General features: G+C 40.8%; 1 protein-coding gene across 9 annotated transcripts in view; it reads right to left on the bottom strand.

The window, feature by feature from the left end:
- Positions 1 to 3,363: 3,363 nt before the first annotated feature.
- GALC (galactosylceramidase) overlaps positions 3,364 to 17,852 on the bottom strand; it is a 51,286-nt gene continuing 36,797 nt past the window's right edge. For 8 of the 9 annotated variants that reach the window (XM_043920488.1, XM_043920493.1, XM_043920496.1 and 5 more), the window contains 6 exons: positions 17,454 to 17,540; positions 15,233 to 15,383; positions 13,813 to 13,993; positions 8,567 to 8,730; positions 7,135 to 7,211; positions 3,364 to 5,191 (listed from right to left, as the gene is read on the bottom strand). In XM_043920488.1, coding sequence (XP_043776423.1) covers positions 5,045 to 5,191; positions 7,135 to 7,211; positions 8,567 to 8,730; positions 13,813 to 13,993; positions 15,233 to 15,383; positions 17,454 to 17,540 — 807 coding nt within the window. In that variant the 3' untranslated portion in view covers positions 3,364 to 5,044. The remainder of the gene's footprint in view (positions 5,192 to 7,134; positions 7,212 to 8,566; positions 8,731 to 13,812; positions 13,994 to 15,232; positions 15,384 to 17,453; positions 17,541 to 17,852) is intronic. The other variant, XM_043920489.1, reaches the window with a different exon arrangement.

The raw sequence follows: 17,852 nt of genomic DNA, 5'->3' as shown, positions 1-17,852 counted from the left end.
CGCTAAATTAGTGTTTAGAGAAAAGTTTAGTATTAAACGCCTATATTTATGAAAAAGAAGATCCAAAATCAAAAATCTAAGCTGACATCATAAGAAGCTAGAAAAAAGAAAAATTAAACCCAAAGTTAGTTGAAGAAAATAAATAACAAAGGTACAAGCAGCAATCAATAAAACAGAAAATAAAGAAGCAAAGGAAGAAAAAACAATCTAAGAAATCAAAAGCTGGCTCTTTGAAAGATAATTGACACAACTCCAATTATACTAGTAAAGAGAATAGGCACAGACTGGCCATATCAGGAATGTCTTATAGACAATAAAGAAATACTATAAACCAGTTTATGCCACTAGACAACTTATACAAAATGTAGAAATTCCTTGAAAAACACAAACTGCCAAAACTGACATAAGACATTTAAAAATTGGAGAACTCTGTTTCTGGTTGTTTCTCAGCCCCGAGTCCTGTTCTCTGACCTGCTTTGTGACACTGGGACTGGGGCCTGTAAACGCCTTCTTTTGCCAGAGAGCGAGGCGGGTACCACGGGGACATTCAGAAGCAAGGAGCTTCCATCCCCAAGACAGTGCGCTTTCTTCTCCCTGCTCCTGTGGTGAGTGACTCACCGCAGCCTCGGGGACACCCTGTCATGCCTCCCTTCCAGGGAGGGCTTGGGACAACCAGTGGCCCTGACCCGCCAGGTATTTTCACCAACACGCCAGCAGTTTTCCCAGAAAAGTTCCACCAGTGCCACAAAGGGTAACTTTCTGAAGTTCAGCAGCCTTCCAGGAGGCGGCTTCCCAGTGAGTCTCAAGTCCACCCCCAAAGCCAGGTTGCTGCTTGCCAGCTGCAGCGGCACCATCTCAGAGGTTCTGGGCCATCCACAGAACCACGGCCACGCCACCTCCAGAGAGACCTGAATCTCGGCCTTGCCTGGAAACCCTCCTCCAGGTGTGCTCCTTCCTCCAGGACTCTGCCCGGCCAGGAAAGCGGCTGTCTCCAGAGCTGCACGTCTGATTCTTCAGGGCTCTCTGCCTCTTAATAGTTAATCCTGTTACTAGGTAGTAACTCTCTATGTGAAGTTTTTCCTGGTGTAGCTTCTCCCTCCTCAGGGAACCTGACTGATACAACTATCAACGCCATCTAAGATTTAAGAAACTCACAAACTCTTTCAAAAAATAAAGAAGAGGAGGGAACACTTGCCAATTGAGTTTATAAAACATCATGCTGGTACTAAAACCAGACAAAGACATCAAGAAAAAAAAAAAAAACTAGACCCATATTCCATGTAAACATAAAAACCCTTAACCAAATACCATGGAATCAAATTCTCTACAATATAAACAGGGTAATAAACACCACTTGATCATGATATATCCAGGAAGGCAAAATTGTTTTAATATTTAAAAATCAAACATGAAATACCATCTTCACAAAATAAAGGAGAAAAATCATATAACTATCTTATTAGGTACATAAAAATCATATAACTTATTAATAAATTGAATCTCTATTCACAATAAAATTCTCCACACACTGGAAATTGAAGGTAACTTTCCCTAGATACAGGGAATCTACAGAAAAGAAACACTATCGCTAACATCACACTTAATGACAAAAGATACTTCTTCCCTAAGATCAGGAACACAGCAAGGACATCAGTTCTTACCACGTCTTCCCTACCTTGTACTGGAAGTCCTAGCCAGTGCAGTAGGACACCAGAAACAAAGCAGACCTACGAGAAAGGAAGAAGTAAAACTATCTGTATTCACGGATGATATTATTACCTATGTAGAAAATTCTAAAAATTTTGTTTTTTTTAAAAGCTACTAAAATAAGTGAATTTAGTAATGTGGTGGAACTGCAGGTCAACAAAAGAAAATCAACTGTATCTTGATGTATGCACAACAAAGAACCGAAAAATAAAATAAGGAGGAACACCATTCACAATAGCATCAAAAAACAAAATATTTAAGGATAAATAAAATATGTATAAAAACTATACAGTGAAAACTACAGAAATTGCTGACAGATATTATAGAAAGCCTCAAAACATGGAGATGGAACATGATCACAGATTGAAGGGTCGACATTATTAAGATATCCATTCTTCCCATCTGTAATGCTGGTGTGATTCCATTCAAAATTCTAGGAAGGACTTTGTAGGAATATATGGGTCAAAAACTGATGGAAATGTAAAGGATCTAGATTATTCAAAACAACTTTGAAGGACAAAGTTGGAGGATATAAGCTGAGCTCACATTTTACTGTTCATCACCTCTACCGTATAATTATAAGGGTTTGATTTAGACCATATGTGAATGGCCTAGCGGTCTTCCCTACTTTCCTCAAGTTAAGCCCAAATTTTGTGGATGATGTGAGCCACAGTCAGCCCCAGATCTTGTTTTTGCTAACTGTACAGAGCTTCTCCATCTTCAGCTGCAAAGAACATAATCAATATGATTTAGGTATTGACCATTTGGTGATGTCTATGTGTAGAGTCATCTGTGTTGTTGGAAAGGGTGTTTGCTAATGAAGAGAACGTGGTATTTGCCTAAAGACAGACATACATATCAGTAGAACAGAATAGAGAGTCTATTATTGGTTGTACACGTGTATGGTCAATTGATTTTTGACAAAGGAAGTCTTTTCAACAAATGATGCTGGAGAAACTAAATATTCACACAGGAAGAATATGAACCTCAATTTTCATTTCTCTTCATATAGCAAAAAGTAATGCACAGGGGATCACAGATCTGAATACAAAAACTAAATACACTAAGATTCTAGACAACAAAGAAGAAAACATCCTTGTGAACTTGGGCCAAACAAAGATTTCTTAGGACACCAAAAACACACCTATCATAAAAGGAAAAAAATTACAAATTGGCCTTCCAAATTCAAATTTTGTACTTTTCAAAAGATATAGACTTGAAGAAAAATCTACAAAATACATATCTGAGTTTAGAAAACAATTGTACCTGAAATGTATAGAGACCTCTTACAACTCAATAATAAGACAAGGAACCATATTTTTTAAACGAGCAAAAGATTTGAACAAACACTTCATGAAAATACATGAATGGGAAATAAGCCCTTGAAAAGATGCCTAGCAGCTAATGAACCTACTACAGAGTCACAAGAAAGGGTTAAAATTAAAAGTAATAATAACATGAAGCACTGACAAGAATATAGAGCAACTGAAATTCTCAAACATTTCTAATGGGAGTACAAAATCATACAATTAACTTGGAAATGTTTGATAGTTTCTTATAAAGTTGAACACACACTTCCCAATAAGATCTAGCAATTTCACTTCTTGGCATGCACCCATGAAAAATGAAAACAGATGCCCACACAAAAGCTGGTACTCGAATGTTCATAACAACTTTATTTGTAATTCTGAAAGCTGGGGGAACAAATTGTGGTATACCCCTTCAACAGTAAATCATTGATATACATAGCACATAAACAAATGTCAAAAACTTCAGGATAAGTAAAAGAAATTATTCGTAAAAGAGTACAAAGTGTATGACACCGTTTTTATAATGTTTTGGAACAAGGAAAATTTATCAACAGTGACAGAAATCAGATCAGTGATTGCCCGGGATCAGGGTGGGGTGAGGGTAAACAACTGCACAGGTGTAAGAGAGAACTCTCTGGAGTGATATCTTGGTTTGTCCATTTACCAAGACTCATGGAACTGAACACTTAAAATGCAAACATTTTACTATATGTAAATTATACCTCAATAAAGTTAATTTTAAAAAATATGTAGTGACCTAAACTGGACATCACTTAAACTGGTTTTAATTTAAAAATTTTCCTCTGTAACCTGATTTATTCTAAAACTTAGTTTCTTGTCTCTAATGGTAATACAAAACTTCATGTCAATTTAGCCTACATTAAATCATTATAAATTCCAAAACTGTAGAATTAGTTCAATGAACTTTTAAACCTTCATTATTAAAAAAAAAAATTTATTTTATCCACATGAATAACTGATTTGCTTCAAGGGGGTACACTAATGATTAGATATAAATTATAAAGCATGAGAAACATTCTCACCTACACTTGAACATATTTGTACTTCAATTAAATAAATACTTCTAACCACAACAAAATATTAAGAGGATGATCCAGTTCTATAAACCAGCAAAAGGTTAGATGATCATCTTCCAGGCACAAGGAGGTGGAAGTATTCATTAGTTATTTTAGTTTGTCACCAATGCCAGAACAGAAGTCAGACCAGAAAGGCACAACAAGAAATGAAACAAAAAATGTGCTACAATTTTACCTTTGGACCCACTAACAGCACTGGCTACATGCCAGGGAGCTTTCTTCCTCCTTCCAGCCACCAGGAAAACGTTCACAGAGTTGTATAAGGGTCACAAGACTAAAAGCTGGACCCAAAAGAAAAAAAAAAAAAATGCAGGTAATCCAATTAATCTGCTAATATTTATTACTGTATAAATATCTTTAGAGGTAGTTATTAATGAGTTATTTTTCAAATCATCTCACTCATCATAATTCAAAAATATATCACTTTAAAAAGGAAAAGAAAAAAATACTTTTCAGAGTGCACGCCTAACATGTTGGAGTGATTTCCACACAGCAGTGCTTCCAGGGTCTGCAGCTTCCTATGAGGGCAGCGCGGCCCGCGATGAGGACACACGCTGAGCGTGAACACACACCGCCCGAACAAGCACGTCCTGGCCATCTGCACGGGCAAGTAAGATGACGAAAGCTCCCTCGGCATTAACACAAGGCCTCGGGGTCTAACACCCTAGCCACTCCCAAGGATGGGACCTGTGTACTTCGTGTCCTCTGTATGGGACACATCCAGTCATGTTAAAGCTTCATCTGTTTCCCCTTGGAATTAGTTCTAAAATAATCTTCAAGAGGCTCAGCAAAAATATATTTTTCTCCCCATTTCCTCTTCATTATTTTTCGCCTCTGAAAGGCTCCTATATTGATCATCAAAACGAGAATTGGCTCTGAACCAAAACCAAAAAGAAGGACAGTGCAGAGTGTCCAGCGGCCCTCTGTGGATTAGTGCGAGGCTTCCACATGGAAGTTGTCAAACTGCGCGAATTCAAAGGAGTGAGTCCCAATCGCAGCCCAGCCGTTTCCTGGGAAGTTCACAGAGATGTTCTTCCAGAGGGTCTTGCCATTCAGCTTGCCGGAGGAGGAGCGACCCTGGAGTGGAGAGAGACACGGGAAAACGGTCCTCTGAAGCCTGCTGCTCAGTGGAAGGCCCACCCACTCAGTGCAGCAAACATTCTTCTCACGCAAGACTCATCAAGGCAAAACGATCCCACAACTTTGAGCAGAAGTTTGAAATGCAGGGGAAATTTTCTCAAAGGAAATTCTCATCTATTTATATAAACAGTTCTCAAGGCACAAGAATACCTCAATATTTCCTGTACTCCCCCAAAATGCTGTAAAATCTGCAGGAATGTAACACTTTTCATAACATTATGATAAAATTGTAGACAAAAGCTCACTAAAATAAAACACATTTCTTATTTACATGTAGTTGCAATTATGTCCTTTGCAGCTTACAGCTACCAGCTCTTCAGACAGGACTACAGGGGCCAAGATGTTTATTTAAGGTCTTCGTTAAACAGCATCAGCCCAGCCAGGAGAAGAGTAATTAACCTTCATTTTATTGTTTTATCCTCATGTACAGAATATCACTTCGAGGTCATATCAAAAGCTCACCCTTATGTTAGAAAAACAGTAACCAGCATTTAAACTGGTGACTGGGAGGGGCAGGGGGAGTGGATGGAAGAGAGAAATATCCGCCGGAGGAACAACGTACGGGTCACTGACAGAGAAAGATAAACGTAACACCTTGCTCAGACGCTGCCCTTCCTACTTAGCTAAGCGCCTGGCACACAGCTCTTACCATTACAACTTGCTTGTGAGCAAACATTCACAACACACTCCTTCCAGCCACATTTAAAACTAGCTAATTTCAAAAGGGTGAAAAGCAGAAGATCCGAAGCACTAGGTGGAGTCAGAATAAAATCTGCTCTTGAGTCCTACACTTCTAATGGAATGGGCCTTCATTTAGTTCTCGTGTTTTATGGCTGCAGACATGGCGACGAGCAATCAGAATCACAGATTTACCAGCGATGCTCAGACCTGAATTCGAGTTGCCCAACTCCACATGCAGAGCCACATACGCTCCCATTACTGCACACCTCACAGCGATCCCGCTCCAGCTCTGAAAGTGCTTCTTCGCCGCTGAGGGACTGGTGACTACTACACTGAGCCCGGGGCTCCAGCACACAAACCACGTTAAGCACAGACGCTCGTCTCCCCGCCCCGCCCCCGGCATCGGCTGCCCAAGCCTCTGACCGCCACTCCCACCCGGCCAGTCAGAGCGCGCCCTCCACCCAGACCTCAGCTCGGTCACCACCTCCAAGAGGCCTTCCCTGACCACTGTCTGGAGAATCTGGCAGGGAAGCCACTTTATCTCATGATCCCATTTTTACCTTCACGTTTTATCTGCTTATTTATAGCAGGAGCCAGCCGGCCCTGGCCCACAGCCCAGCCACCTATTTTTATAAATTCAGTGGAACTCAGCCTCCCCCCTTCCTCCACCTACTGTCAAAGGCTCCACTCTCGCTACAAAAGCAGAGCTGAAGAACTGCAAAATACACCACAGGGCGCTCAAGGCCTAAAATAGTTCCTCTTTGGCCCTTTACAGAAAAAAAAAAAAAAAGCTTAATAACTCCTGTCCCAGAAGAACAGAGGCTCTGAGAGAGCAGGAATCTTGCCTGTCTAGTTCACTACTGTATCCCTAGTATTTAGAACAGTACATATAGTAGACGCTTGATAAAAATGTGTCAAATGAAAAAAAATAATAATCATCTAACTCTCAAACAACCCACAGAGCTTACTTCCATTTTAAAGATAAGGACATAGAGGTTCACAAAGGTGAAATAACCCAGACACACGCTAGCATCCCAAGAACAGGTGGTTTGCTGGTATCATGGCAGGTTCTCTGCCTGTTTTCCACTGTTTATCACACTTTCCCAGTCTCATCTGATAATATAAAATGTTAACAAAAAAAAAAAAAGACACAAGAAAAGAACATTTTACCTCCAGGAACTGGAATCGGCAATACTTACATTCAGAGTTAAAGTGAGTGTATACCATTTTTTTGCTGTAACATCAGCATGTCCTAAACTATATATGATCCATCCGGCTGTAACACAAAAAGATTATCCTAGTTGACATATTTTTAAAATCTAAATCACTGAATCACATAACTCATTGGGGGTTCTTAGGAGCATCCATATGTAGTAAAGTCGGTCATAATAAAGATCGACATTTCCAAGATCTACAACTGATTTAAAACAGAAAACATCCTTCATTGAGGAATGCATTCAACATGCAGAGATCCTACCCTGAGCCATATACAATACATGAGCTCACAAGAGAATGAGCAAATAAACTTACAAATCAAGCAGGGTACACGATGCCTTAGCATGTATATTCAGGTCTGTATGTATACCTGATCGGACCGGATATGGAAGATAAGCAGGAACAGTCAAAAAACTACCATAAGACTTCCAGCTAGTGTAACTGACATTAGAGAATTAGAGAGAAAATAATGTCAGTTTTTGAATGTATTATATTTGAATGCCTGACAGAAACCCAGGATGAGATGTTCAATGGGCAGTTTAAGACACGGGGCAGTGGGGACTGAAGACAGACTTAAATCTCTAGTTCCACTTCTTCCACTGCTTCATTGTGAGACCTTCAGGAAATCAGTTAACCCCTCTGGCACTCTCTTTTGGAAAATTCGAGGTACCTTCCAGACCAGTCACGCTATGATTATGCAATTTCTATTCTAATATCCTTATTACCCACTCACTCTTTAACTTCTATTTTATCATCAGAGCCCTTTAACCTAAGGAAGAAGCAAAGGGGGAAAACAATAGGAGAGAAGACTTTTTATTAATGCAGGATGAAAGTCAAGAGACTCTGAATCAGAAAGAGTCACCAATAAGATCTAGTTTCAACAGAGTGGTGTGTACCCAAACCCAAGTGAAGTGGGTGGGATTCAACTTGAACAGATTCTAAGTACCTATTCTAGATAAAATACTATTATACATAAGACAGGGACTGTTAAGATGAATAATAAAGTCAAGCTGTTTTCAAGTTATTGACTAAATTAGGAAATAGGGTATGTCCATTTTAAGCAAGTTAGTTCTTCCCTTTATATTTCCATAGCACAGCAGCAGCATTCTCATAGCTCTGCTTTTTTTAACTTCCTGAGTATTCTCTCCTTACCCCCACGCCCTACTCTACCAGCCTAGCGCAAGTCTACAGCACCCGAGGGACTGTGCACAATTTCCCCTTTCATCAGGCTGCCTCTGTACTGATTAATTAACACTATCATTGGGAATCGTTTGGTGTTTGCTTACACACGTTGAATCTCTTCCCAATTAGATGCTCAAACATGGTGAGGTATTTCATTACTCCCACAGGTAACAAGCAGACACTCACAGCAACGTATCACATAGTAAATCATGTGCTACAGAAGAAACCACTTACCTAGATCGCCTGTGACTCTGTAGGTTCCATTTGCAAAAATCCAGAAGAAAATCCCCCTGGCACTTCTAATCAAAATACCACCTTTATTGACTCTTCCAGCAATGAACACGCCTCCCTTCTCAGGGGTCTCTATGTACACATCGCACTTTATAGTCAGATTGGACCTGCAGAATCAGAGTGTTAGCACTTTTAATTATGTCATTGAAAATGCAGCACCAATGCTCACCTCACAGTCACATGCTTCCAAACTTCTAATTGAGGCGGGTATGTGTTTCGCTAAGTCCACATTAACAGCAGGTATGGGCTTCAAGAACCTTCCCCAATAATGGTTTTAAATTTTACATGACTAAAGTCAAGTCATTTCATTGCCTCTCTTAAATGACTTACTATTGGAAAATAATACTTACTGTTTTCAAGTTTCCTAAGAATGCATTTCCTGTATTTCTATAATAAAATAACTTCTCGTTCTAAGAATATAATAATAAGAATCCATTTTTTTCTAGGAATACATAAAAGATAAGCTTCCATGTAAGTCTGAGCAAAAAGGTTTATTACATTTACATCAGCAAAGAGAAGCAGTGAAGACTACATATTAGGAGCCTCTGGGAAAAGTTACTTTGAGGCTGATTTTTACATTTAAGCCTAACAAGACTTAGAAATGACAGAAGAAAGATCTAAAATTATTTTCTCTGTCAAGTCAGAGTCAACTCTACCTTGACTCTACAGCAGGCATTTTCAGACTTGAGCCCCATGGAAATCACCCTGGAGGGGGTGTCGATTCTGCCTGCCGGCCCCACCCTCAGGGTCTGACTCAGCAGGTCTAGGGTGGGCCCTTGACCCTGCGCGTCTGACAGACTGCCAGGTGACGCTCACGCTGCAGGCCCAGGAGCCTCACTCTGAGAACCATTTTCCCTACAGGGTGTCTCTATGAACAGGCAGTAAAGTCCCGGTTTTGGCAGTGCTGACTGACAGAGTGTATCAAAGGAAGAGAAGGATTCAGCCAACCAGGAGCTCTCCTCCGGGCTTCCTTTCACAAATGCGACCAGATTTCCTTTGCAGCGATTTGTTGTTGTCTAGTTGCTAAGTCGTGTCCAACTCTTTGTGACCCCAAGAACTGTAGCCCACCACGCTTCCCTGTCCATGGAATTCTCCAGGCAAGACTGCTGGAGTGGGTTGCCATTGCAGGCAGATTCTTCACCTCTGCGTCACCAGGGAAGCCCACAATCACCCCAATCCAACATGACCTTTGAAAACAATTCCCCTCCTATTCAAATCTGAAGTGCAAATGGGAAAGAATTAGCTTGCACACAACCAAGCAATAAAGCAAGCAATTTATCTAAAACTAAGAATGCCAAGAAATACATTTATCGAAATGGGGAGAATAGATCTAGAATTATGTGGTTTTCACATTTTTCATCAGTGAATTTTGCAGTGAAATGTTACTTTGTAAAGGAAAATATAAAAAGAAGCACCTACAACAGGTACACAACCATCAGAAAAATCCTCATTTAATCGTTTAATCAAAGCTGGGCTACTTTACAGGAAGATCAAATGCTAAGTAGCTAAAGCCCAGTCTGTCCTGTATGTCCTCCCACTGCAGAGAGTGCTCTTCTCTTTACCACCAGCATGAAACCCCCTGGGATCGGACTTGCTCCTTAAATCCCCTACCTCTCTGTTGGTTCATCAGAAGCTGTCAGCACCATAAACTCATTCTATTTAGTGTGAGAGTGACAGAAGATCAAATGTTTTCCTTTTTTACATCACATTCCATAATAAACGATTCTTGCATCAGAACTTACAGGCAATTTTACAGACAATGAATAGAACAGAATAAAAGTTTGGCTTCGTCTTCCATAGTCATAACCCCTCAGAAGTGCTGAGAGAATAAAAACCAGCCAACATATTAAGTAAATTTGATCAAAAGGATTCAGAGTTCAGGTCTGTTCAGAAAAAAGATAGTTTTGTGATTGTCCTCAGATCCCAGCCAAAGCTTGCTAATGAGATGAAAGCCTGAAGTAGCTTTGGGAAAGTCCACCCTCTACAGTCAAATTACTGCGCTGACACATAACTAAACCTAAATGTGAGGGAAGTTCTGTCCTAAACCCAGTTCCAAGAACTGATGGTGCCCTGCACGCATAGAGCGGACTGACTGCACTAGCACTGTGGATGCACTCTGCTAGCCTTCTGTTTCCTGCCCTCAGGGAGAAGACAGTGATTAATGCAAGGCTGTGAGCGGAAGTCCCAGGAGCAGGGGCTCCAGCACAGGGCAGACCTGGCCTCTTGCCCTGGCTCTGGAATTTAGAAGTGTGGGATCTTGAACAATCTTAGCCCATGCCTCAGGTTCCCAGTCTGTAAGGCAGGCAGGGTGCTGCCTTCAGCATAAAGCAGCCATGGGAAGCACAGACCAGCGCTCAGTGTTACCCAGCTTTCACTCCCTCCGCTCCCTGCAATAAACGGGCATCACGGCCGGAGGGCAGAAATGAACGTGGGATGCCTGTACATCTCTCAACAGATCTGGCTCCCCTGCACCCAGAACAGGATAATGAGAAGCAACACAAAGTAAACAGGATGAGAGCAAATTTTAAAAGATTTTGGAATCAGGCCCAGAAGTGTGGCTCGGGTTTGGCCGCAGGCAAGGGTCAGCACGTACTCCTGAGCAGTGAAACAACAGGAGGAGGGCGGAGCGTAAGAAGGACGGAAGCAGTCCTCTCTCGACGTGCGTGACTGCGATTCCCTGGTTCTTTTTCCTTCAGAATATGTCACTCTTTCCGTCTCTCCCCACTTCACTTCATCCTCCCTTCCCTACCTCCTTCCCCACTGCAAGAGTAAGATTCAGTACTGCTACGTAAATACTGCAAAACCCAAAGTTATGAAGAGTTTCGGTTAATCCTTGGATGGTGTTCTATACCATCTCTCGACATCAATGAAATTCTCTCAACTTTTCTAGAGTCTCAGCCAGAAACAAAAGATTTGGGGTTCAGAGAGAACTTCATGTAGAATATTTATAGGCATGGGGGATAAGGGTTGGCCCACAAAGTTAAAGGTTACCTATGGCAGCTGCCTTCCAGACTACTGGTCAAAATATAACAAGGCCCATCCCTTAGACAAATAAACCCAGTCACCTGTCTTACAATAAGACCATTAGTTAAAAAAAAAAAAAAAAAGGAAATCACAAAGCCCACTGACATGACCAGAATATCCAGATAAAGTGTCTAGTACAGAGATCAAATTGCTAACATCTGTTGGATCATCAAGAAAGCAAGAGAGCTCCAGAAAACCATCTACTTCTGCTTTATTGACTATGCCAAAGCCTTTGACTGTGTGGATCACAACAAACTGTGGAAAATTCTTCAACAGATGAGAATACCAGACCACCTTACCTGCCTCTTGAGAAATCTGTATACAGGCCAGGAAGCAACAGTTAGAACTGGACATGGAACAACAGACTGGCTCCAAATCGGGAAAGGAGTCCGTCAAGGCTGTATATTGTCACCCTGTTTATTTAACTTATATGCAGAGTACATCATGTAAAATGCCAGGCTGGATGAAGCACAAGCTGGAATCAAGATTGTCAGGAGAAATATCAATAACCTCAGATATGCAGATTACACATTTATGGCAGAAAGTGAAAAGGAACTAAAAAAAAGCCTCTTGATGAAAGTGAAAAAGGAGAGTGAAAAAGTTAGCTTAAAAGTCAACATTCAGAAAACTAAGATCATGGCATCCGGTCCCGTCACTTCATGGCAAATAGATGGGAAATAGTGGAAACACAGAGAGACTTTATTTTCTTGGGCTACAAAATCCCTGAAGATGGTGACTGCAGCCATGAAATTAAAAGACACTCACTCCTTGGAAGAAAAGCTATGACCAACCTTGATGGCATATTAAAAAGCAGAGATATTACTTTGCCGACAAAGGTCCATCTAGTCAAAGCTGTGGTTTTTCCCGTAGTCATGTGTGGATGTGAGAGTTGGACTATAAAGAAAGCTGAGTGTCAAAGAATTAATGCTTTTGAACTGTGGTGTTGCAGAAGACGCTTGAGAGTCCCTTGGACTGCAAGAAGATCCAACCAGTCCATCCTAAAGGAGATCAGTCCTGAATATTCATTGGAAGGACTGATGTTGAAGCTGAAACTGCAATACTTTGGCCACCTGATGTGAAGAACTGACTCATTGGAAAAGACCCTGATGCTGGGAAAGATTGAAGATAGGAGGAGAAGGGGATGACAGAGGATGAGATGGTTGGATGGCATCACTGACTCGATGGACATGAGTTTGAGCAAGCTCTGGGAGTTGGTGATAGAGAGGAAAGCCTGGCATGCTGTAGTCCATGGGGTCTCAAAGAGTCGGACACGACTGAGCGACTGAACTGAACAGAGATGCTGGTATAAACAGTATTTCTGTTGCATAAAAAGATAATCCATCAAAGTTATCCTAAATTAGGTAAGAATTCTTTATCCTAATAATTCTTCACGGTGCTATAACGGTTCCAGGAACTTTGGATAACTGAAAGTTTCTCAAGACTTATATCAGAGCTTTCGACTAGAACTTCATTTTATAACACAGATTAAGGCTCTGCAGAAGGGATAAAGACTTTCTGCAGCATTCCTCAAATAAACAATTCAAGGCTCTCTTCCACATTACCTCCCCTTCCCTGCCGGTTTCCGAGCTACCGACACGGCTATTGTGTGGCTCTGCATTAATAATCACCGTCCCTGAGGCCGAATGCTCGTATTTATGTTTCACAGTAAGTAGACTAGTTAAACTCACTAGCCAACTGAAAGCTGATTTGCTTTTTACTATTGCCATCTACTGTCACCTTGTAAACAGATTTTGCACAAAGGCTAAAACCGTGTAATTCAAGTATGAATCCAGCAGGTGGCAACACCAGATCAACATATCAACTCTCCAGCAAAAACAAAAACTTAAAAACATGCATATCACAAAGTCTGCTTATACATAAAGTTTAAATTATAATTGGGTCCAATACCCTCAGATTTCACATTAAAACCAAATCTTATCCTGCAACGATTACTAATAAATTGGGGAAATCTGAGGGAAGAACGCCAAACAACAACAAAACAACTGGCTGGTTTGTGCCCACTGTGATATTCAACAGTTATCACATACCTGTTAGGTTCCCAGACAAGGAGGGCTGCTGCGGAGTCCTGGCTTCAGAAAGTACTTGATGACATTACAAGGTTATTTCGCCAGATCTACAGTAAAGACTAGGTCAGTTTTACGTACCATGTGTAATCCCCGATAACGCTGATGGTGTTGAAGGCGTCGGCAGCCCACGTGATGGGCCTCTGATTGAGAACCTGGCGCAATGTGAAGCGATGGTCTCCGGGGTCTTCCATATTCACGTAGTATTCAAACACCCCGGTCTGGTCAGCAAAATTTGGAGCTTCACTAAAAAACGGGTAATCTGTTCAGAACACAATAAATTGTGTGTTGAGTTATCAAATCCTTACAGCATCTCTCCTCTCTAATGTTTTCTGGTACATTCTAATATACTTTTGAAAAGTTTTAAATTGGCAAATGATATTTTTTATTGTTGTTCAGTTGCTAAGTCATGTCCAACTCTTTGCGACCCCATGAACTGCAGCATGCCAAACTGCCCATGGGATTTCCCAGGCAAGAATACTGGAATGGGTTGTCATTTCTTTCTCTAGGGGATGTTACCGACCCAGGGATTGAACCCATATCTCCTGCATTGGCAGGCAGATTCTTTAACACTGAGCTACCAGGGAAATGATACTTATAAATAGTCAAAGGGTAGGGTTTAGGTAATTAAAGAGCTACTGACTTTATGTAATCTTTATTAAATATCAATATGATCAGTCTGACATACAGACTTTACAGAGTTAATCCATGCAAATGCTTAAGAGGAAAGATCCTGAGTTCAGGAACATGCAGACCTGGGTTCAAAGTCTAGCTCAGTCAGTTCCCCAGGCAAGTTACTTAACTGCCCTGACTTCCAAGTTTTCAATGGTATGAAAGCGGTATGCATTCAGTAGAAACTGTGCCTCAAATTCTGAATTTTGATGAGCATACCCTCTCGTGATGCGGGCAGTGGCAGTGAGCAGCAAAAAGCCACAGCCCCACCAGCCACACAGTCACGAAGGGTAAACAACAGAGTCACCGAGAAGCATTCTGGCCCCTGACAACCGTCCTGGGCTCACTTTCTTCACAGTATCAGAGGCGACAGGAGACACGCCACACCTCTTTGGGCTTTGTGGTAGACGATTCTCCCCAGCTGCTGGGTCACGTAAGTGCTCGGAGCACACTGACGGTAGGCCGACTGCGTTAACAGGTTTGGTAGGCTAAGTATATCAAAGTACATGAAGCATGTTTTTGACTTACGGTATTTCCAACTTATGGTGGGTTTATCAGGACCTAAGCCTACTGTAAGTTGAGTAAGGTCTGTACAACTTCCGTTCCAACAACAACCTCTAAATTTTTTCTGGCACTGAAAATTACAGGGCCCTCAAGTGTGATGTTACTTGGAAGTAACAGAGAAATTAGGTCCCTTTTACCACATACAGATTTAGAACTAAATCAATGTACTTCTCACAGACTCCATCTAGCACCAGTTTGATAGGTAGAAATTGATCCATTACTGCTGAAAATGGGAACCAAGTTAAGTGTCAGTACAAAGACTTACCAATGTTGAAGTTATCCTCATAGACAGAGGGGAAGCGCTGGGACTTCGGAGGCGATGGGAAGCTGCCTTTGCGGCCGGAAGTGAGCGTGGTGAGGGTGAACAGCTCGTCCTCCTGCAGCTCCAGCGTGAAGCTGCCACCGCTGTCGAGGAGCTGAGAGAGAAATGACGCTGTGGTCAAGCCAGGCGCCTCGGCTCATCTCACGCGAGTCAAATAGCTTTTTAAAAAACGAGCTTAAGAAATGCCAAAGTGATTTCTGTTGGAAGTCCCTAATTATTTGTTAATATACACACTCAATACCAAGGCCCTGGAAATCGTTTTTCTTAAGTTGTTTAGAAGACTTTATACAATTGCATTCTAGAAAGGATATTAGGAGAATTTCACTTCATACAAGGAAGAAGGAACAGATGATCCCCAAATCTATTCCTATCAGTCTATGCTTTTCCATTAGACTGTAAGATCTTTAAAGCCTGTGTATAAATTCAATATATGTACCTATGAGATCTGCTTATTTATTTTTTAGGACTTCACTAAGGTAGAAAAATCTGTAAAATCTTACTGTTGACTCAGCTATTAAACACAGAAAACCTTACTATTAATTAAAAAAAGTCCTACCTACTCATTACATGTTCAATACATATTTCAATTAGCAAACTAGGTTTATGTTTTGGCAATTTAATCTCTTAAAGCCATAATCGCTTCATCTCTAAAATGAGTAGAAAATACCACCACATAGGGCTGTTGTGAGTATTAAATGAGACAATATTTATAAAGTTCTAAGCTCAGTGAGCGACCCAGAAGAAACATTCCCTACATCAAAGGTGTCCTACGGCAAATACAGGCCTCTAAAGACAGTGAAAGCGTTTGCATAACTGATGTTGGCACTAAATGTGGGTCCACTTCATGAAATCTGAGCAGCTCTCCTTTTCTACTTGGAATTAAACATGTTTATATCACACCCTAGCTTTAACAGATTGTTGGTCAGATCTATGACATATCTAATACCATATTCTGGCTTAGGAATAACCCTAAATGATACATTTTTCTTATGGGAAAATCAATTTCATGATACTATTTCTAGCAATGTGTTGTACAAAAAGTAGATGCCACACTTACTTCATTTATTGATAGTGACTAGTTGAGTCACAGAACATTAATAATTACCAGAAAATGTAGATTTGTGTCAATTAGGTAAAGTGATGTGCTTGCACGGACCAATTCAGTCTTTGAAACATTTACTGATAAGAAACCACCATTTACTAAGCTCCACACTAGGCACCTGGGACAAAAAGGTAGGGACCTTTAAGGATGTATAAGGCGGGGACTCAATCATAGCGGCATCCGGTGCAGCGGGGACGTGCTTACTAGGCAAACACACATCCCCAGGTGGCTATGACCCTAAGACTGGTGGGAAGGCTTCAGAGAAAGCCACACTTGGGCTGAGTCTTGAAGGATGATAAAAATACAAACAGAAGGCATCCCAGGAGGAAGAAAAAGCATGTGCAAAGTCACAGAAGTAATTAACTTGGCATACCCATGCTCTGAAAATTGCAAGAAGTTTAGTGTGAGAAGAAAGATCAATTTGGTAGGACAGGCCTCTAGAAAAGAAAGCATTCTTAAAAAAATAATAATAATAAAAAAAAAAAAGAAAAAGAAAGCATTCTTTTACCTCATGAGGTATTAATGAGGTCACATGTTACACTAAGGAATGTGAACTGACAAAATCATTAAGGCATTTGAGCAAAAGACAGACAAAAACCAGCTCTGGGAGCAGTGTGATGTTTGGCAGAGAGACTTAAAAGAGCAAGAGAGAGTTTCTGAAATCCAGGAGAGATATAATGAGGAACTGAACAAGCAGGAGCAGTAGGAATGGAGAATAAGGCATGGGCAGGAGAACTATGTGGGTGATACTGTCTGTACTTGATCACTGAGGGTATTCAAAGAATGGGTGGGAATGACAGTCTCAAATGAGACTCAAATTTCTGACCTGGGCAACCAAGTGATGGTACCATTCACCAAGACAAACTACACATCAAGAGCAAACCCATCCACCAAAACAGGCTTCCTTGAAGAGGCCTTCTATTTTAAAAAATGGGGGGCAACTTTATCTCTATTATGCTTCAGCCATAAATCAATTATGAAATTAAAAACTAATTCATTAATCAAATTTCTGTCCCCTCTAATGCTGCAGTGCTCAAACTGTAGGAATTTATTTAACACTACCCATAGAGAGTCCAGTTGTTTGAAGAGAAACCTCTCTGGTGGTTTTCCGAGCTTGGTATACCACACCTGCAGCTCTGGTATTTCACTCTGAGGAGGAAACACAAGGACAGCACTGTTGAGTGATTCACCATCTTCTCTTGGAGGACTTCCAAAACCTGTACCAGCAAGAATGCACCAAGGACAATGTGCACTCTATCTCTACCTACCCAAAGACCCAGCTCAAACCTTAAGCAGTAATCATTTCAAAAGTAGGAAGACATTATTCAAGCAAATACTTTATTTCCTACAAACACTGCAGATTTTTGGCAAATGTTTAAAAAAGATTTGTATCTTTGCTTCAAAAATACTCATTATTATTATACCTATATAAAAAGCTTTTTAAGAATTTTCTGGCATTAA

The sequence above is a fragment of the Cervus elaphus genome, chromosome 12, assembly GCF_910594005.1.
Source record: "Cervus elaphus chromosome 12, mCerEla1.1, whole genome shotgun sequence".
NCBI lineage: Eukaryota > Metazoa > Chordata > Mammalia > Artiodactyla > Cervidae > Cervus > Cervus elaphus.
The sequence above is the reverse complement of the archived record's forward strand: the minus strand, read 5'-3'. Positions and strand labels throughout refer to the sequence as shown.